Genomic DNA, 19,499 nt, shown 5'->3' with positions numbered 1-19,499 from the left:
TCACATTGAAATGCAAACCAAACATTCAGTGAATCCTCTTAACACCAGGACTCATCTTAAAAATAAGCAGGATGCTGTAACCGGTGTGGCTCAATGGATGGAGCGTCGGCCTGCGGACTGAGGGGTCCCAGGTTCGATTCCAGTCAAGGGCATGTACCTTGGTTGTGGGCACATCCCCAGTAGGGGGTGTGCAAGTGGCAGCTGGTCGATGTTTCTAACTCTCTATCCCTCTCGATTCCTCTCTGTAAAAAATCAATAAAATATATATTTAAAATTTTTTTCTAAAAATCAGTAGAATATATTTAAAGAAAAATAAGCAGGAGAAGAAGCAGAGCCTACCCAGGGCTTAGGGTGTGAGAAAGGCAGGGGCAGAGAGAGGGAAACATTTCCGATGGGCGTGTGAGAGGTTCCATGGAAAGCAAAATCCTTTCAGAGGGTTCCAGGAGGAGAGGAGAGGAGGCAGCAATCAGGAGAGCTCTGACCCGAATGAATTTCCTGGCCAGGTTTGCCTTAAAACTCAGCTCTGAGCATATAGACACTCCCATTATTAACTTTAAACACTACCCCAACTCTTCAGAAAATTCTTAGAATGTAAATTAAATCCACCCTCGTTAGCCTGTATGTTAAGGCCCATCAACACCACCTTCAACTTTCCTACAGACTCGTTTCCTGTGATGCCTCTTCAGGTTCCCCCAAGTCAAAGTGGATGGCCCCAGATCTGCCTTGAATATGCCCAATACTTCACAGACCTTCTCAACACACACACGCACACGCGCACACACACACTCACGCACACACGCACGTTGCGTTTGTCTCTGCTTTCGCTGTTCTACCTGCCTAGATACTCTCACTACCTGGGTACATTTCTCTTTTTCAAAATGGCACGGATCCTTCATGGTTGGCCCACAGCTAATATGGCCTCCCAGACGTGACTCCCCCGTCCCCTGAACTTCACTCGTTAAGGAACCCTTCTTTTTTGAATCTCCATCACGTAACAGTCTCCCGCCCGTGCAGCTGAGCGTGCCTCCGGGTGCCCAGCGCATGGCTCCGCACTCTCCCGTGGCAGGAGTCACAGTCCATACGGTCCGTTGTTGATGGGCTTGTCCTCTGCCCCTTCCCTCTGCCCTCCCGAACTAGATCCTGAACTCCTTGAAGGGGACTTCAGTTTTATTCTTCTCTCTGTTGCCTGCACACCGCATTTCACATTAGGTAGCACAGTATGGTTTTGCTGACTTGTTCTAAATTGAAATACGCTACGACTGCAGCATACGGCATTGAAGGGCTTCCCGACAAAGACGAAGAAGTTAGGAGATTCTTCCCTGGATATTTCCCAGGGAGAACAGCTTCCATCTGGGAAGAATCACCCAGGACGAAGGGAGTTGGGTCAAATAAGGCTCCCAAAGGACCTGGTCATCTCAAGAAGCCTGTCCTGCCACCTAAGACTGTCGGGAAGACAGTGACCGTTGCTTCCCAGGTTCTCTTGGGAAACCTGCCTGTAGCTCCCAGGGCCCCAGGGGGTCATCTCAGGCCAGGCATCTGGGGAGGAATCCCCTTCTCGTGGCCTTAGGATTCAGGTCCCCCTGCCCATCCATCCCTCAGAGAAGTGTGTTTGTGTCCCTTTTTCTGTCCCTCTCCCTCACCACCACCCTCGACATTCCAGCCTAGGGCAGGGGGAGGCCAGCAGACACAAAGCCCTCTGTGTATGGGGTGGTATGTGTACCCCACCCTCCACCCAGAGGACACAATGCTCCTTCTGCTCCCTGCAGTCAGCCCCCTACCACCACCTCTCAACTGCACATGCCAGGCTGCAATTGGTTACTGGCTCAGGACAGCCCCCTCATACTGGGGCCCTGGGGGATTTTAAGCGGGTTCCAGGAACCCCCCGCTCAGTTCCTGGTCCCCCACTCTCCCAACCCTGCAGACCCTGCCCCAGCTATGGCTCCTGGGGCTCCCTCGTCCAGCCCCAGTTCTATCCTGGCCGCACTGCTCTTCTCCTCATTGGGTAAGTGGAACCACCCCAGCCTGGGGCCCTGGGACTCAGGTTCTCTCTGCAAACTTCCCACTGCCTTCCCTGTACTGCCCACTGCAATTAAAGGAAGAGTGAGAAGGATCAGGAAGGGGATATTCTATTCAGAGAAAAAATATATAGTTTGGAGGGAGGCATAAAGGTATTCTATGAAGGGAGAAGGTAAAAGAGAATGTAGAGAGCTTCCCTGAGGTGGACCATACTAGACCCAGGTTGGGAATTGGTAACATGGCCCAGAGCCATGCTGAGGGCCTGGGGGAAGCAATGTTAGAGCAAGATTAGGACCAGGGTCAGACACCTGAGTCTGGTTCCTACTCATGGTCTAGTACAGAGGTACCAACCCTTCGTTTCCATGAAGGGAAAATCCAGGGGTTGTGATCTAAGGAAAGGTCCCAGGTTTGTGGTCCCAGCTCCTTGGGTCCTTTGCCTCTGGGTGCCTCAGTTTCTCTCTGTGGATCAATTGTCTATTATGTGGGCGAAAGGAGTGGGAGGAAGGGTTTATGAGATTCTAGGATTTTGTTCATTGAAAGCTGTCTTCCTTCATAAGTTGATCGACCCCTTCCTTGCCCCATGGTAGATGTTGGGTGAGCAAGAGAAGGTCAAAGCAGGGTGATTGAACGGGTCCTTCTTCTCTGAACTGTTCTGGAGCAGCAGGCAAATGGGTGGGGCTGCTCGGGATGGCCAACGTTCTCTGCTGTCAACTTCTTGGTCCTCAACCCAAACCCAGACTCTTCTGGGCTGTACTGGACTATTCAGGGCCCCTGAGGAAATGCTGGGGAAAGGCGTGGAGAGGGGGAGTGTTCTGTCCCAGCACCGGCCCCACTCACTGAGCAGAGCTGAAGGGCAGTGGGGGACATTAGAACAGGAAGAAGAGGGGGTGCACCCAGTGAATAACTTTCCTTGTTGCTCTTGGGAATCCCAAGAAGGCTCTAAGGCGGGGGTCCTAGGTGGCGGGTCAGTGTCTTACATGCTGAGGTGGGAGATTCGGGACCATGTGGGGGCGGCATCAGCCCCCGGCATTGCTCAGACAGTGGATCTCTGTTTGGCTGCTTGCTCCCCATCTTCTAGAACAAAAGAGTCTACAATTGCCCCCACTCGGCCAGCCCACGCTCGCAATTCCCTGGAATGGCCTTTCTTGTGTGGGCAAGTCTTGGGCGTGGCACTGACCCAGAACGGCCAAGAGGAGGGTGAGCAGGTGGAACCACAGAGCGCTCACACGCAGTCATCTGAGCTCTGGACTTGGGGTTTGGGGCTGTACCCAGCTTCCCCTGGGTATTTCCTTCCTGATCTCCCAGTCAAGGGTCAGCAGTATGGCAACCAGAGATTCAGCAGTGAGGACAATTGAGCCAGGGAAGAAGACTTAACACTTTCTAGTTACCTTCTTTTTTTTTTTTTTTTCCTGTAGAAAAACTTGATTTTGCTCTACTGAGAAATACTGTGCAGCTTTTAAAAAGAAGATTGTCTCTATGAATCAACATGGAAACCCCTACATATATTATTTTATATACATATATTCTTAAGCATAAGTACCTGTATATCTTGAGTGTATTAAGTTTATATTGAATTTGATTCAGAGAAAAAGGCTACACATTAAACTGATAACAGCCTGGCTGGTGTTGCTCAGTGGTTGAGTGTCCCTGGTTCAATTCCCAGCAGGGCACAAGCCTGGGGTGCAGGATTAGCCCCCAGTAGAGGCGTGCAGGAGGCAGCCAATCAATGATTCTCGCTCATCATTGACAGTTCTGTCTCCTTCTCCCTTCATCTCTGAAATCAATAAAAATATATTTTAAAAAAATGATAACAGACAGGGAAGGAATTGGTTGAGGGGGGCCTCAAGAGAGACTTTAGCTTTATCTCTATTGCTTGAATAGTTTATAAGAAGAATGTAATATGTGTTACCTGTATAATTTGTAATAAATTTAAAAAATTGTAAAGCCCGTATCATAGGGATGGCTTGGGGAAACTGAGCCTCAGGGAAAGGAAGACGTGCAGACAAAGCAAGCCCCTGGCTGTCCCCCAGGGAACAGCCACTGCCCATGTCCCCCCTCAGGCCGCTGACAAGCTGGGACCAACACAGCATTTCAATCTGCTGTTCAGTGAGTCGGGAGACTTGGGCCTCAGACTGTATCACTCCTGCCCCAGTCTCTCCTCCGCCCACTTGGCCTGAGCAGGACCTGCCCTCGCCCTCGGTGTCCGTGTGGGGCCCCCAGCACCCCTCCCCTCTGTTTGCAGTGCTGTCCCTGGCCCAGGCCATTGTCGTGTACACGGACAGGGAGGTCCATGGCGCTGTCGGCTCCCGAGTGACCCTGCACTGCTCCTTCTGGTCCAGCGAGTGGGTCTCGGATGACATCTCCTTCACCTGGCGCTACCAGCCCGAGGGGGGCCGCGATGCCATCTCAGTGAGTGCCGGGGGGCCCTGGGGCTGCACCGGAGAGGGCGCTTCCGAGGCCACAGGCAGGAGAACTCGGGCGGGGCGGGGGGTCCTTTATGAGCCACGAGCCCCCGTGGCCGGGGCAGGCCCACCTTGGCCCGCCCCAGCCCAGGCCCCGCGCCTGTGGCTGGAACCGCCCCGCCCTGGCTCCGCAGATCTTCCACTTCGCCAAGGGGCAGCCCTACATCGACGAGGTGGGCACCTTCAAGGAGCGCATCCAGTGGGTAGGGGACCCGCGCTGGAAGGACGGCTCCATCGTCATCCACAACCTGGACTACAGCGACAACGGCACGTTCACCTGTGACGTCAAGAACCCCCCCGACATCGTGGGCAAGACCTCGAAGGTCACGCTCTACGTCTTCGAAAAAGGTGCGCGAGGAGACGGAGGACGGGTCTGGGGCCCTGGGAGGCGGGCGGAGGCAGCTGGGGTCACCCGCCCGCAGGGGAGGGGGCAGGTCCGGCGGGTCTCTCACTGTCCCTCCCTCCCAGTGCCCACGCGCTACGGGGTGGTGCTGGGCGCGGTCGTCGGGGGCGTGCTGGGCGCGGTGCTGCTGCTGCTGCTGCTCTTCTACCTGGTGCGGTACTGCTGGCTGCGCAGGCAGGCGGCCCTGCGGCGGCGGCTCAGGTAGGGGCGCCCGGGGAGGGGGAGAGGGAGGGGAGGGAGGGGCAGGGGAGGGGGGCGCCCCGCCCACACCCCGTCTCCCCGCAGCGCCATGGAGAAGGGGAAGCTGCACAAGTCTGGGAAGGACTCCAAGCGCGGCCGGCAGGTTAGCGGGGCTCGGGGCCGGGACCGGGGGCGGGCGGGGCGGGCCGGTGACTGACTGCGCCCCTCCCCAGACGCCCGTGCTGTACGCCATGCTGGACCACAGCAGGAGCACCAAGGCGGCCAGTGAGAAGAAGTCCAAGGGGCTGGGGGAGTCTCGCAAGGATAAGAAATAGCGGTTAGCGGGCGGGGCGGGGGCTCGGGGCGCAGGGGCGGAGGCCCCCCAGGGCGCGCAGGTGGTGGTCATCGAGATGGAGCTTCGCAAGGACGAGCAGAGCTCGGAGCTCAGGCCCGCAGTCAAGTCCCCCAGCAGAACCAGCCTCAAGAACGCCCTCAAGAACATGATGGGCCGGGACTCGGACCCGTGACCAGCCCAGGCCCTGCCAGAGCCGGGGCCCGGGCTCCCTTTGCCCCTCTAGGTGCCCTGCCCTGCCCTCACTTCCCTCTGAGATGTAAGTTTCACTCCAAAATTCATTCCCCAGGCACGTCATACTCTCCCCCACCTGCACCCCCTGGCTTTCTGGGAGTCCAGGGCGTGATCCTACCCTGCACCGCCCCAAGGACTGTGTGTTTGGTGCCTGTCCCTCCGGCACCGAGAAGAAAGGGACCTTGCTACCCCGCGCCTCGACTCCAGGCCACCTGCACCCGTGCCCCTGCACCCAACCTGTCCGCTGCCTCTTCCCTCCCTGACCCTCCCCCCACTCCGTCAGGGGCCCTGCCCTACTGTGTGCTCTCAGCTAACACCGGGTCATGCCGATCAGCCTCCCTGCAGGGTTTATTCCGGTTCTTTTATTTTTTTAATCCAAGCTTGTTGGTTGGTTTGCCGGTGCCCTTGCTCTGACCCCCATGACTGAGTACCAATGACGTCATGTGGATGTTTCGATTCCCCGCCCCCATTACGTCCTTCAGGGAGTCCGCAGGGCGCTGGGCGCAGGGCCCCCGACGCCCACCCTCGGCGGCCGCTCCGAGCACTGTCCTGGGGCTCGAGGTCCTGGAGGAGGAGGGACAGCGATCCTCAGGTCAGGAGTTGAGGAAAGGGGCAGATGAGCCTTAAGAAATGGCTTTTAAACAACCAAACACAAAGGAGGAAAACAAATGGGAACTAGGGTGAAAGGAAAGAGGCTACACTCCCAGCCACAGGGGATTCTTAGAATTTTTCTACATTCTGTATGTTTCTTCTCAACCCCCAAATGTCCTCATATGTTTAATAAACACTGACATTTCCAGAAGCTGCTGCCTCCATCTCCGTTGCTTCTTCTGGGCAGAGCCCCCCCCCCCCCCCAGCTGGTTTCCGTGAAGAGCTTGGTTGCGGGGCGGCTCCCAGCGCGGGGAGGGCAGTCTGACGTGGCTCCCGAGGCACCTGCCAGCCTTCACCGACACCCAGTCGGCGCTTGGAGAGAAGGTGGGGAAGGGCGGCAGCAGCTCACTGGAGTGACCCCAGGGAGGACCGGGGCTGCGGAGGCCACCGCACTGCAAACAGCTCCCGAAATGATGGAAACGCAGCCAGGGGAGGGGCCAGAGAGAGGCAGAGGCGCCGAAGGGAGCGCCCTGCAAGGACTGAAGGCAGGAAGGAGAGATGGGAGAGACCCGTGGGAAAGCTGACTGTGCTGGGGCCGAGGGAGGAGAGGGCAACGACCCCAGGCCCTGGCAGCAGGCTGTCAGGGAAGCAGGACCCTTGTCCCTTCAGGGGCCTGACTTCCTGCCAAGATCCTCTCCGAGTTTGGGCTTGAGAACGTACCCCAGCACCCCTGCTCCTCAGGGCTGCACACCCAGCTCCGCCACCCGTGCCAGCGGGAAACCGCAGGAGATCAGAGCGACAGGGCGGTACCGACAGGGCGGTACCGCCCGTGCTTTCGCCGGGACTTTCCAGCACCGCCTCTTCTGCTGACCCGTAGGAGCAGGTTACACTCACAGAATAAGGCGCTCGAGCAAGTCCTGGCGATTGGTATTCAGGATCGTGTGTCTCCAGCGGTAGGAACTGGGGGGACAGGAGAGAAAAGGGGTTCCAGGGCCCAGGAGGAGTTGCGGGCGCAGAGGTGGCAGAAATGAGCAGCGGCGGAGAGGCGGGTTTCAGGACCTGCTGAGCGGGGCGCGGGCTCTGCAAAGGAGGCCCAGCCCTCTCTCAGGTCAGAAGGCTGTCCCCACACTGAGCCTGTTTGCGGCCACACCCTGGCCCTAGCGCGGGTATGGGGGCAAGGGTAACGCGAAAGGGAAACATTTCCGCACCAGACGGCCCTGAGCAGTGGCGCCTGCGGAGGGGCTGGTGACAGACCCCCTCTGCCTTCCCCAGCCCCGAGCCCACGGAGCCTCGTCCGCAGGAGCCCTGCTCTCCCCGCCCCTCCAGGGACGGGGGGGGGGGGGGGGGGACAGGAGCAGGCGCAGTGACAGGGGCTCCCTGTGCCCAGCTCCATCCTCCCAGCCCGGCGGAGGCACAGCCTGCCTGGCCCCTGCTCACAGCTGTTAAGTGGTTTCACTTCCTGCGTGCGGCTCTGGTTTCCGGGTACGAAGCTCAAGTCTCAACAATGTAAACTCATTTGAAAGCCATCATTTTATTTAATTCATGGTTTAAAGTCTTCAGTGCGGCCCAGTCATCTTCTTCCACTACATTTGCTTAACAGTTGGGGGGGGGGGGGCAAAGCAGCAGGGACAGCTAGGACAGGTCACGTGGGACAGGGAGCAAGATGAAGGGGTGTGCCCTCACCCTCGGCTGAGGGGAAGGGAAGGGGAGCAGCAGGCCGGGGTGGGAGGCAGCAGTGTGGGCGTGAAGCAGGGTGTGGGCAGGTAGGCGGCAGGGAGGTGGGCTTCAGTGAGAAAGCGCTCAGGCACCTGCCCTCCCTGGGGCCAGCATTCACACTCCTCCCAAGAAAAATCGGAAGCAGAGGCTAAATGCTCCACTGGAGGGCTGTTGTTTTTTCTATAATTGTGAAACAGCTAAAACCTCACCCAGTGGCTATTCCCTTCTGCCCCGACTCCACGGCGGGCAGGCGGGCGCTCCAGGGGTCACCCGGTCTGCGTGGCCTCTGGGGAGGCTAGACGTGGGGCTAGGGGCAGGCACTCTCCCTGGCCGCAGCCTGTGTCCTCAGAGCTCCCTCTCACTGTCCTTCCTCCCCAGTCTCCCCCAGCTCCCACGCCCCTGCCTCTGCCCCGCCCCAGCCCCCTGCGTTCCGGGGACTCATCTACTCAGCAGGCACTGATGTGAAAGCTGCTGTCCGTGTGAGGCAATGTTACCTGAAGTGGGACTGTTGTAACGACAGGCAGACAGTGCGTATCCCCCCAGGCACCCGACTCTGAAGATTTCCCCTCCCCCCACATTGTAGGGGGGGGGGGCGCCCTCAGCCTCAAAGCCTCTTCTACTTCAACCTCACGGGCAGAGGAACTGGTTAAGGAGGCGTAGCCCAAGGAGAAGCTGGCCCACCCTCAGGCAAGTGGCTGCCGGCTGAGTTCTCCCCCGTCCTCTGTTCCTCATGCTCTGCTGCTCTGATGCCTGAGGAGCCACAGAAAATAGCAGGTCAGGGTCAGACTGGCCTGAATGAGCGGCTGGCAGGGTGAGGAGCCTTCTCTCTGCCGTGGGCCATTTGGATATTAAAGCATCATTCACAAGCCACACAAAACTATCAATTTAAAGATTAGCCTGCTATATTTGATCAAACATTTAATTAACTCACCCATAATGCCTTGGCAGGGCCAGACCAAATAAATGATTTTGTGGACCTCGTACAGCCCGAGGGCCAGACGGTCCCCACCCGGGATAGACGGACAGAGACAAGGCGCGTGGAAGCCAGAGCTGCGGAGTGTGGAGTGGGGAGGGCGAGGCTGGCACTCAGGAGCTGGGGTCCTTTTTCCTCTTCTGGAATCGCCGGAACTTGCCCTGAATGGCCAGGGCAGCCTTCTCTGTCTCCGGCGCTGTCAGGTCGATGTCCACTTCCTCCTCCCCCCCCTCGGCCTTCTTGGCATTGCCAGCTTCCCCTGCAGGTGGTGAGATTCCCGCGTGAGTAACCCTGCACCGCCCAGCCCTCCTCCAGGCCCACTCCCTGTGGCCTCCGCGAGCCCTCAGAAAGCCCAGTGTCGCCTGGAGCCAGAGGCAGGGACCCAGGCTCCGGGGAGCTCCGCTGTGCCTGCACCAGGACCACAGGTGCCTCTCACCACTTGTTCCCGAACCTACAGTCCAACCCCAGAGCTCATCGTGTTCCCCAGCTGTCCCTCAGCTTCCAATGAAGACCGTGGCTGGATTATTGATTAGTTCCTTCCTGTCTGGGGCCTGTCTCCAACCACTCCAGAGCCAGTTTCTAAAACCAGAGAGTAAACATTGGGAGGTGTGCTTCCTGGGGAAACGTGGCAGGAAGCCTACAGAGACAGTAGCTCCAACCCAGTGCTCTCTTCCCTTATCCGCGTTCAGGGCTCCAGACTTACAGCCCTGCCCGTCTTCATGTCCAGGTGTCACTCACCTGCTCTGTGACCTGCCCAGCCCAAGCCCACTCACCCTTTTCCTCTGGGCCAGGTGCCTGGTTGGCTGCTGGGGATGTTTTGGTGTTAAGCTGGGAAAGAAAAATCAGAATATTAGTCATTCATGACAGTATTATGGTGCCAACCCCTTCAGACTCACCCTCATCACGTCCCAGCCCTCCTATTACGAGGCGCATTCCCTAGTCTTTTGAAAAAGTGGGTATGAGATCAGAGGGGTAGCAAGTCATCAGAATCCATTCAACAGGTGTTTATCGGTGTCAGGGAAATTGCACAGGACAAAGCAAAAACCTCGCCCTCGTGACGTTTACATTCTAGTCCCGTGATGGCGGACCTGTGACACGTGAACTCATTTTTTTGGTTGATTTTTCTTTGTTAAATGGCATTTAAATACATAAAATAAAAATCAAAAATATAAGTCTTTGTTTTACTATGGTTGCAAATATTAAAAAATTTCTATATGGGACACGGCACCAGTGTTAAGTTAGGGTTTTTCAAAATGCTGACACGCCGAGCTCAAAAGGTTCGCCATCACTGTCCTAGTGTGAAGATTAATAAATAAAATGGGCCGAAACCGGTTTGGCTCGGTGGATAGAGTGTCGGCCTGTAGACTGAAGGGTCCCAGGTTCGATTCCGGTCAAGGGCATGTACCTGGGTTGTGGGCACATCCCCAGTAGGAGGTGTGCAGGAGGCAGCTGGTCAATGTTTCTCTCTCATCGATGTTTCTAACTCTCTAGCCCTCTCCCTTCCTCTCTGTAAAAAATCAATAAAATAGATTTAAAAATAAATAAGTAGCCAAAACCGGTTTGGCTCAGTGGATAGAGCGTCAGCCTGTGGACTGAAGGGTCCCAGGTTCGATTCTGGTCAAGGGCATGTGCCTGGGTTGTGGGCACATCCCCAGTGGGAGATGTGCAGGAGGCAGCTGATCGATGTTTCTCTCTCATCGATGTTTCTGACTCTCTATCTCTCTCCTTTCCTCTCTGTAAAAAATCAATAAAATATATTTTTTAAAAAAAATAATAAATAAATAAATAAATAAAACAGCCCCTGGCCGGGCGGCTCGGCTGGTTGGAGGTCACCCTGCGCACCGAAAGGTCACAGGGTTGATTCCTGGTCAGGGCTCATGCCCAGGTTACGGTGATCCCCAGTTGGGGTGCAATTGGGAGGCACTGATTGATGGGATGTTTCTCACATCAATGTTTCTCTCTCCCTAAAATTAATAAAAACAAACAACACGGGTATTATGTCAGTGGTGCTAAGTGCTACAGAGAAAGGCAAGGAAGGGAGGTAGGGGTGCGGGTGGACGTGGGGAACTACGGCTCCACACCAAGTGCTCAGGCAGCGCCTGAGGGCCGGCGGCCAGCAAGGGCTGAAGGAGAGAAGGGTCAGGGTGTGGTGTCCAGGCAAGAGCTCTCAGGGGCCTGGGGGTCCGGGCGGGGGAGGGGGTGGCTAGCCTGTGTGAGGGGACGTTACGAGTCTTTCTAAGGAGTTTACTTTCACTACAAGTGAGAGGGGATGACGTGCAGTTGGCATAAAAGGGGCCCAGGAGAGGAAGCAGAACACTAGCAGGGTGATCAGCCTGGGTCAGCGCGGTGGCACTGGAGATGAGCAGTGGTTTGATTCTGGGTATATTTTCAAGCTATGAGTAATGTAATTGGTTGATTAATTGATTGGATAAGAGACATTGCGAGAGAGGAGTCAAGGATGACATCCAAAGAATGTCATTTGGCCTGAGGAACTTTAAAAAATGGAGTTGCCATTTCCCAAGATGGAGGAGCCCCAGGAGGAGACTGAGGGTCAGGAGCTTCTCTTGGGCAATCTGAGATGCCCACTAACTCTCCGAGAGGAGAGGCTGTTATAAGCAGCTGGTGTTGGAGGCGAGGTAGAGAGAAGCGTCTGCCCTGCAGAGAGAAATGAGCAGCCATTCACACGTGGATGGCGTTTAAAGCCAGGAGGTTGGGTGAACCACCCGGGGTGAGTTCAAATAGAGCAGACAGAGAAGAGAAAAGGGTCAAGTCCTGGAGTATTTAGTGATTAGAGGTTACACCAGGGGTCCTCAAACTTTTTAAACAGGGGGCCAGTTCACTGTCCCTCAGACCGTTGGGGGGCCGGACTATAGTTTTTAAAAAAACTATGAACAAATTCCTATGCACACTGCACATATCTTATTTTGAAGTAAAAAAAAACAAAACAGGAACAAATACAATATTTGTATTTGCACGTGGCCCCCGGGCCATAGTTTGAGGACCCCTGGGTTACAGAAATGAGGAAAAATCAATAAAGAAAATGGAAAAGACGTCAGGTGGGAGGAAAGCCAGGAGTCTGCAGGAGCTCAGAAACCACGAGAAGCAGACACGTCCAGGAAAGGAGGGCTGCCCCACCTGCAGGCCTGTGCTGCAAGGAGTGCTGAGCACTGACCACTGGGCTTGCTGCGGAGATCATGGAACACTGACAAGAGAAGGTGCGGGGTAGGTGGGAGCAAACCCTGGGTGTGGTGGGTTCATGGGGGACAGAGAGGCACATTCCATAGTCCCATGATCTCTGACTTCAATCCAACACTCTATTGCCAGCACATCCCTGACTCTAGTCCTTGCTTTAACCGTTTTCTTCTGTTGGACTCTGAGCCTGTTCCCTTAATCCATCCGTTCTTTTCTCTCACCACAGCCCCTCTAGACACCTCCCCTCTCTTCAGCTCTACTTCCCTTCCCACGTCAGCTAACCGTGAGACCCCGCTAAGCAGGAAAGTGTGTCCGACTGAACCCCACAGGCCAGCCTTCTTCCTCTGCCCACCCAGCCAGGCCCCTTCCTGAGTCTCTCCTGAGATCACTGACCCTGCATGGAGCCATGACACAGCTACTCTCTGGCCCCCAAGGGTTCACAGCTCCATCAGGCTTACATGTTAGAGGTCACCGGGAGGTCAGAAAAGAGTGCTTTAAAGAGAAGAAACCCCAGTTACCCACAATGCCCTCCGAGCACTTAAACCATCTCTCCTGACCAAGTTGTGCCATTCACCTTTGTATGATAAAGATGGTCTGTCCACCCCTGCCTCAGGATAGTTTGTCAGTATTGTCTTGGCAAAGCACCTGCACAGTCAGAGCAGAGGTTTTAGGTCAGAGGTGGGCAAACTTTTTGACTCGAGGGCCACAATGGGCTCTTAAACTGGACCGGAGGGCCGGAACAAAAGCATGGATGGAGTGTTTGTGTGAACTAATATAAATTCAAAGTAAACATCATTACATAAAAGGGTACGGTCTTTTTTTTTTTTTTTTTTTTTTTAGTTTTATTCATTTCAAACGGCCGGCCGGAGGGCCGTAGTTTGCCCACGGCTGATTTAGGTGTTGTTTCCCTGTTGCCACTGCTGGTGAACAGGCGCCCGTCACTCTAGCCCACTGGTCCTGCCGCTCCTCCAGCTGTGCCTCCGACTCTCTTGGTCTCCGTTATTTTTAAAATATATGTATATATATTTTATTGATTTTTTACAGAGAGGAAGGGAGAGGGATAGAGAGTTAGAAACATCGATGAGAGAGAAACATCGATCAGCTGCCTCCTGCACACTCTCCACTGTGGATGTGCCTGCAACCAAGGTACATGCCCTTGACGAGAATCGAACCTGGGACCCTGGAGTCCGCAGGCTGACGCTCTATCCACTGAGCCACACCGGCTACGGGCTGGCTCCGATATTTTTAATGGTGTTGCCTCAGCAACCACTGTCGGCAGGAGAGGCAAGATAGTGTCACCCCCTCTGCTCCAAGCAGCAAGTCAGAACTAACCTGGGGAAAGGTGACCCACCCAGCTTCCCCCTCCTGAGCCAGTGGTACTCTTTAAGGGGGGTCAGCGGGCGTTGGCAGCAGCAGCAGACAGGACGAGGCAGCACGTCGCCCCACCGTACAGCAGGGCCCTGCTCTGCACGGAACAGCTCGATGGCCGTGCCATGAAAACGCGTCACACACACAGTCCAGCAGCGCTGCCAGAATCGCTCTGTCCAGATGAACAGATGCTCAGAATCCCGTCCCACAGCCCAGGGCAGGGCAACGTAAAAAGAGCCTGAATTCTAAAAATCCTAAACACGAGCCCACAGACCCCTTTTTGCCTTTGTAAGCTCCCTGCTTGCTTAGAGGCAGAAGGTGAAGGGAGACAGAAGTTATTGCTTCCAAGTGGAGACGAGGAGACTTTGCCTCCCTGCCCCCAGCAGGGGCCCTCTGTCCTGCTGACATATTCTCCCCCATGTTAAGTGAAGGTCACAGCCAAAGGACCCAGAGAGGCCTGGGCGCTGGCGCCCGGAGCACTGCTGGGGCCAGGCCCGCCTCCGCCTGCACAGCCTGCGTCCGCCACCTCCAGAGGCTCGCTCAAGGTCACCCTCAGGTCAGAACAGAAACAGAATGAGTGCACATTCTTCTCCAAATACATGGAATAAAACCCAAATACCTGTCTCAGATGCCTCCTATGAGGACTGCAGACCCAGCCCCCGGTCTGTCCCTCTGTCCCTCTGCCCTCAGCCACCGCACCCTGTGCCCTGGCGTCAGAGGCAGGTCCCTCAGCCTTGCTGGCCCAGGGAGGCAGTGAGTCAACAGCCCTTGCGTCCCCAGCAGGGCCTGGGGCAGGGTAATGAGCGGTTATTTGCGGTGCTCTGCGCACAGCGTGGCCCGGGGGGGGGGGGGGGGGGGGGGAGGGGGGCGGGGAGTGGTGCCAAAGCCGCTCCCCGACTGTAATCTTCAGGCGCATCCCACCCGCCCTGACGTCCCACACAGACGCACGGATCCCCCGCCCCCTGAAAGCACTCAGCTGGAGGGCTCAGCGCGGGAGGGAGGCAGCACCAAGGACCACAGCCAGCGGTGGGGGTGGGGAACCTCGGGGGCCAGCACCCCCCCCCCAGGCCCACTGAAGCAACAGTCAGGCTTCAGGGAGAGATGTGAGAAGGGCGAGGTTTGGGGCCTTGTCTAGAGGCGCCTGCAGCGATCCAGGTCTCTGAAGAAGTGGTTTTGGATCCGCCTCTGACTTGGCTCAGTCATTCCGGGGAAAGGGAGCCCCTTGCGCGGCCGTCTGTCCGGAGGGGGATGTAGATCATGCGCTTAGCGGAACCCCCGCAGGCTTTTGCTGCTGCTCGGCCAGCCTAGGGCATTCTTCTTCCCCTCCCAGGCTTCTCTCCCCAAAGCCTGTGGTCTCCCTGGAAGTCAAGTGGCCAAATGCCGGAGGACCCCACGCCCAGCCTTTGGTCACCGGGTACACTAGCTTTACGCAGACACCTGCAAGTCAAATGCTTCCTGCTGTTCAGAAAAAGCCTGTCTTCTGGTCCCCGCGGCTCTGCTCCTCTGGGAACAATGATGCACAGAAACGAAGCACCGGGGAAGGAGGGCCCCACCGGCCCTTCGCTCACTCCTATCGCTTATTCCACATTGGCACGCTCACCACACCGTTTCACAGGAGCCAGGCAGCCAGTGAGGAAGGACAGCAGGTGCCCTGCCTCGCATCCTACCAAATGTGCCCACCGATGGACACCATTCTGTGTGGCTTGCTCTCCTTCTCTACCTCTTGCTCAGCATTTATTAAATCATGCTGCTTAGATTTCCTATAGGAAGTATTTATAATATATTCCTTAAAAGTTGTATGTTAATGAAGTTATTCTATATTCACTGGAGATAAAGAAATCTATAGAAAATTCTTTTGGGATGGGAGGTCAGCAGTCTGCCCTAGTCTTGGTTCAGGTACTGTGTAAATTTAGATAATGTTTGGGTTGGTTTATATGTAAAATGAGAAGTTTGGACCAGATGATTTCAGGGCTCCTTAACAAATCTAAAATATCACTAAAGTATTTTGATATATTATTTGAGATTTTCTTGGTAAAAGACATACCTGTATTTCTACCCTGAAGAATGATTGCAAAGTTAAATTTATTTTTGTCAAAGATAAAATAGACTAATGAAAGACAAATTGAAACTACAGATAAATAGAAAGAAAACGGGGAGACTTTCATAGAATAACTCCCTAGAGAAGATTACTGCCCTGACCCTCCTCCCTCCTCTCCCCCTGCACCCTCCCCCCATCAGCTAGGACCCTCCACAGACAGACATGGAGTTGCAACAGGTTTGTGCGTTTGGACCCCAGCCACATTCCTCAGGGCCCTGCCCTGTAGAGAACTGATCACAGCTGCAGCTGGGAAAGAGTTGTCCGTATTCCCAGGTCACAGGGTGGCAAAGTCACCCACTTGTACTAGCCAGAGGCTCCTGCTCAAGCAGCTAAAGCTGACACCAGGATGGGGACTGAGCTCTGGTTTCTCTTACTTCAGAAGACAGATGTTTCCAGCAGTGAAAGGCATCCCAATCGGTGGTGTCACCCTGAGCAAACTCCCATCATGCAGCCTCAGACAGAGAAGCACAGGAAAGAGAGTGTGATCCCCTAAGTGTGAGATCCCATTCTGATTATTTAAACGGACATCAGCAGAACAATAAAGGAGGGAATACCAGTTCTAAGCTCTCCCTTTTCTGCAGCCCCTGGCTGTCAAAACAGGCGGGACCAACAGATTCCTCCAGCTGAGCTCCTCACAGCTGAGGAACCAACAGGATCACAGGACTTGCCATTGTGCCTTAAGCAGCTGAGCTACATCACACCACAAGGGATGACAGGGAAGAGCCCCCAGGGACTGAATGCATCTCCCTTTCTCATCCTTCGCTGAAACCAGAGAAAAGTTATTCAACTGTAAAAGCAGATTGCGATTCACAGCAATCAAGTCCTGCCGGCAACTGTGAATGCAGACAAACTGGAGGAGTCCCCGCAGCCCTTCTGCGCATGAGCGCGGCACACACACACACACACACACACACACACACACACGCACGCACGCACACGCGCGCGCACACGCACACAAGCACATGAACGCACACACATGCACGGGGGGGGGAAGGGGGTGGTTCTACTGCAGTGCTGAGGGACAGCAAAGAGCCACCAAGGCAAAGTAGAGCTGAGACCCTCCCCAGCAGCCCCAACAGAATCCCTACACTCTTAGTTGTTTTGAGTCTGGAGACCACTTCTTCAGTTGAAATGGGAATCTTTAGAGAACCTAAGACCTCTCGTTTCATGCAGTTTCTCTGAAGCAAGAAGAAGGTGGGGAGGTGAAGCTTATACCAGAGTCCGAGTGCACTGGGCCTTCCTGGGCTGCACACTCCAGCCTGAGAGAGGAGAGCCCTGCAGCTGGGCAGAGGGGAATGAGGTGGTTTAGAGTCTCCCTGGAGGCCAGGGCTCTGGATAGCACTTCTGCTGTTCATCACACTTCACAAGAGGAGGAAGGCAGGCTGGGTTCTGGCCCCTAAGGAAGCAGGGCCCTTTGGGGATCTGGGTCAGTGACAGCTGGGCTCTGTGTGCACCCAGGTGGCTGCTTCTGGATTTTATAAATACTCATCCCTGAAGCCAGGCTCAGCTCTGGAGTAGGAGGCAGCTTTATGGTAAACTGCTAGTTAGAGCCAGTTACTCTGGCAGCCTGGGAGGCTGGGCAGCCCTGCACACACTGCCAGCTAGTCCCCATCCGAGGCTTCCACTCTCATCATTTGACTGAGCTCCTGACCGGGCTACTGAGTGTGGCCGCTGAGCGAGACCACTCTCCCGTCAACACCGCCACGCTGTTTTCCTCGCCACGTGGCAGCTCTGTCACGCTGCCAAACACCACCCTAATGCCAGCCTCTGCAGTGCGTCCTACAGGGAGGCTGTGCGCGTCCCCAGAAAAGCACAGGCCAACCACCAGCTCCGGTGACATGGCCTTCAGATCACAGACTCCCAGGGGGTGGCTTAAATTGCAACCCACAGATTTAGAAACACTAGAAGGGGCGTTGAGCTCCAGACCTCAGTGAAAAGAGGACAAAGAAAACCTCTTCTCATATTAGGGCTGAAAGAATCAAGAGAAAAGAAAATTTGAACCACTGTTTTTCTTTTCTTTTTATTGATTGATTGATTGATTTTTAATTTTTTATTGATTTCAGAGAGGAAGGGAGACGGAGAGAGAGATAGAAATATCCGTGATGGGAGAGCAACATTGATCGGCTACCTCCTGCACCCCCCAATTACTGGGCATCAAGCCTGCAACCCAACCCGGGCACGTGCCCTTGAGCAGAATTGAACCCGGGATCTTTCAGTCCGCAGGCCGATGCTCTATCCACTGAGCCAAACCAGCCAGGGCTCTTTTCTTTTTAAAAGGTGCATGAGCGAGCGCGGGCGCACACACACACACACACACACGCACGCACGCACGCACAGCCACAACCAGCTGAAGGACTGGAGTCTTCCTTAGTCCATCTACAGCCCGCAGAGTAGCTGCATTTTCCAGGAGAAGCTCAGTGGACATGGCAACCAGGACAACAGAGCAGTTGGCACTAACTGGCTCCCTGGACACCGGCTTTCTCAGGAGACAGCAGAGCTCCCCCTGCAGGTGGGTCTGCACTGAGCCCAGGCTCCAAGCGGCTGGCCCTTCACGAACCGCATCCTGGAGAATCCTTGTGCTAGCTTCCTGTCACACTCTAAAAGATTGTTTTTAATGGAGAAAATGACAATAGCTAGCTAGCCTGAGTGCCTGCTCTGTGCCAGGTGCTGTCTAGTACTTTGTAGTAGGAGCTCAGTTAATCATCAGAACAGCCAGCACTGTCCTCATTTGACAGATCAAAGGCAGGAAGCGCAGAAAGGTGCGTGACCTGCCTACGGCCACAGCTGGGAAGGGTGCGGGCTCAGAGCGGGCTGGAGGAGACCCCGTGCTGGGAAGGGCTGCAGACCCCAGCTGGGTGCTCCCGCCAGCCCAGATCCGGGAAGGGAGGCCCTGGGCTCGGGACGGAGAGGTTCCCGCGGCCGCATGGCCCCACCGACGAGCAGTGCTCCGCGGGAGAGGACACCTGCTGGGGGCAGGTCTGGCTGGCTGGGCGCCGAGGAGCCTCACAAAGGACCCAAGATGTCAGCAGCGCTGCAGGCAGCTCTGCGGAGGGGCCTCTCCCGCAGCCGGCCAGGCCCCAGGGGCTGCGGACGCCAGCGGGCTCGGGGCTGAGCCGGGCCGAGGCGGGAGTCAGGGCCGTGACGGGGCGCCCGGCAGCGTCTGGGCAGATGCGGGGGCGGCCCCGCGCGGGGACTCAGAGCCTCCCCCCCCTCCAGTCCCTTCGCAGAGCCGGGAGGGGGAGCGTCTCCGCGGCCGGGCGGCGTGCCCTTCCCCACCCCCCAGACCGGAGCACCTCCCGTCTCCCCCCGGGAGCCCCCGGCGCTGGGCCGCTCACCTCGCTCATCTCGGCGGATGGACAAACTGGCGGACTGACGGAGCGGGCGGCACGTGCAGCGCGGCGTGGGCCTGGGGCGACGGCGGGGGCTGCGGGCTGGGCACGGCTGCCCAGGAGGCGAGGAGCGTCCGTGCGGGGCCTCCGCTCCTCGCCCGCGCCCGCCCGCTCCCGCCGGACCCGCCGCCTGGGTCAGCGGCCAGGTCGCAGCCCGCCTGTACCCTCCCGCTTCGCGCCGCTCGGCCCCGCCTTTTGTAGGCAGCTCCGGCCCCGCCTCCAGCCCGACCAATAGATGCGCCCCTGCTGCAGAGTGACAGCCCCTTGCAGCCAATGGAGGCAGGCTCAGAGGTCTCCGAGCTCCGACTGGGGCCGGCAGTCGGAGCGCGGGAAGGAGGGGCACCGCCGCGGCAGAGCCGGGAAGGCGCGGCCGAGCCGAGGAGGAGGGAGCGGGGGACAGACCGGGCAGCGGCGGGGGCAGCCGCGTGTGGGTCTGAGGAAGCGCAGCAGGAAACGCTGGGAGGAAGGCAAGAGGATAGCGGGAAACGACAACGGCAGCGGGTGAAGGCAAGAGACACTGCCGAT

The 19,499-nt window shown here is 56.3% G+C and overlaps 2 protein-coding genes across 3 annotated transcripts; one reads left to right on the top strand and one right to left on the bottom strand.

The window, feature by feature from the left end:
- Positions 1 to 1,929: 1,929 nt before the first annotated feature.
- On the top strand, positions 1,930 to 6,447 carry LOC308512609 (myelin protein P0). Its single transcript, XM_081115517.1, has 6 exons — positions 1,930 to 2,002; positions 4,259 to 4,425; positions 4,613 to 4,826; positions 4,947 to 5,082; positions 5,167 to 5,224; positions 5,295 to 6,447. Exons 1-6 carry the CDS (start codon positions 1,936 to 1,938, stop codon positions 5,394 to 5,396), a joined length of 744 nt encoding a protein of 247 aa, XP_080971643.1. The 5' UTR covers positions 1,930 to 1,935; the 3' UTR covers positions 5,397 to 6,447.
- A 1,302-nt stretch (positions 6,448 to 7,749) lies between these two features.
- Positions 7,750 to 19,164, bottom strand: LOC308512608 (Purkinje cell protein 4-like protein 1). Of its 2 annotated transcripts, XR_013995478.1 has the most exons (4): positions 18,921 to 19,154; positions 9,701 to 9,755; positions 8,886 to 9,186; positions 7,750 to 8,704 (listed from the first exon to the last, which is right to left on the bottom strand). XR_013995478.1 is itself a non-coding variant. In XM_081115516.1 (3 exons), exons 1-3 carry the CDS (start codon positions 18,927 to 18,929, stop codon positions 9,041 to 9,043), a joined length of 210 nt encoding a protein of 69 aa, XP_080971642.1. In that variant the 5' UTR covers positions 18,930 to 19,164; the 3' UTR covers positions 7,750 to 9,040. The 2 variants fall into 2 exon arrangements, 1 of the variants encoding a protein (XP_080971642.1); XM_081115516.1 differs by having other exon boundaries at positions 7,750 to 9,186; positions 18,921 to 19,164.
- Between the last annotated feature and the right edge of the window lie 335 nt (positions 19,165 to 19,499).

Source organism: Myotis nattereri (genome assembly GCF_964212035.1).
Source record: "Myotis nattereri genome assembly, contig: HAP1_SCAFFOLD_310, whole genome shotgun sequence".
Lineage (NCBI taxonomy): Eukaryota > Metazoa > Chordata > Mammalia > Chiroptera > Vespertilionidae > Myotis > Myotis nattereri.
The sequence above is the reverse complement of the archived record's forward strand: the minus strand, read 5'-3'. Positions and strand labels throughout refer to the sequence as shown.

Coding starts and splice junctions, on each gene's coding strand:
- LOC308512609 (XM_081115517.1), top strand. CDS start 1,936: ATGGCTCCTGGGGCTCCCTCGTCCAGCCCCAGTTCTATCCTGGCCGCA. Junction 4,827..4,946: donor GCTCTACGTCTTCGAAAAAG/GTGCGCGAGGAG, acceptor CCTCCCTCCCAG/TGCCCACGCGCTACGGGGTG. Junction 5,083..5,166: donor GCCCTGCGGCGGCGGCTCAG/GTAGGGGCGCCC, acceptor GTCTCCCCGCAG/CGCCATGGAGAAGGGGAAGC.
- LOC308512608 (XM_081115516.1), bottom strand. Junction 9,187..9,700: donor ACCTGGCCCAGAGGAAAAGG/GTGAGTGGGCTT, acceptor CACCACCTGCAG/GGGAAGCTGGCAATGCCAAG.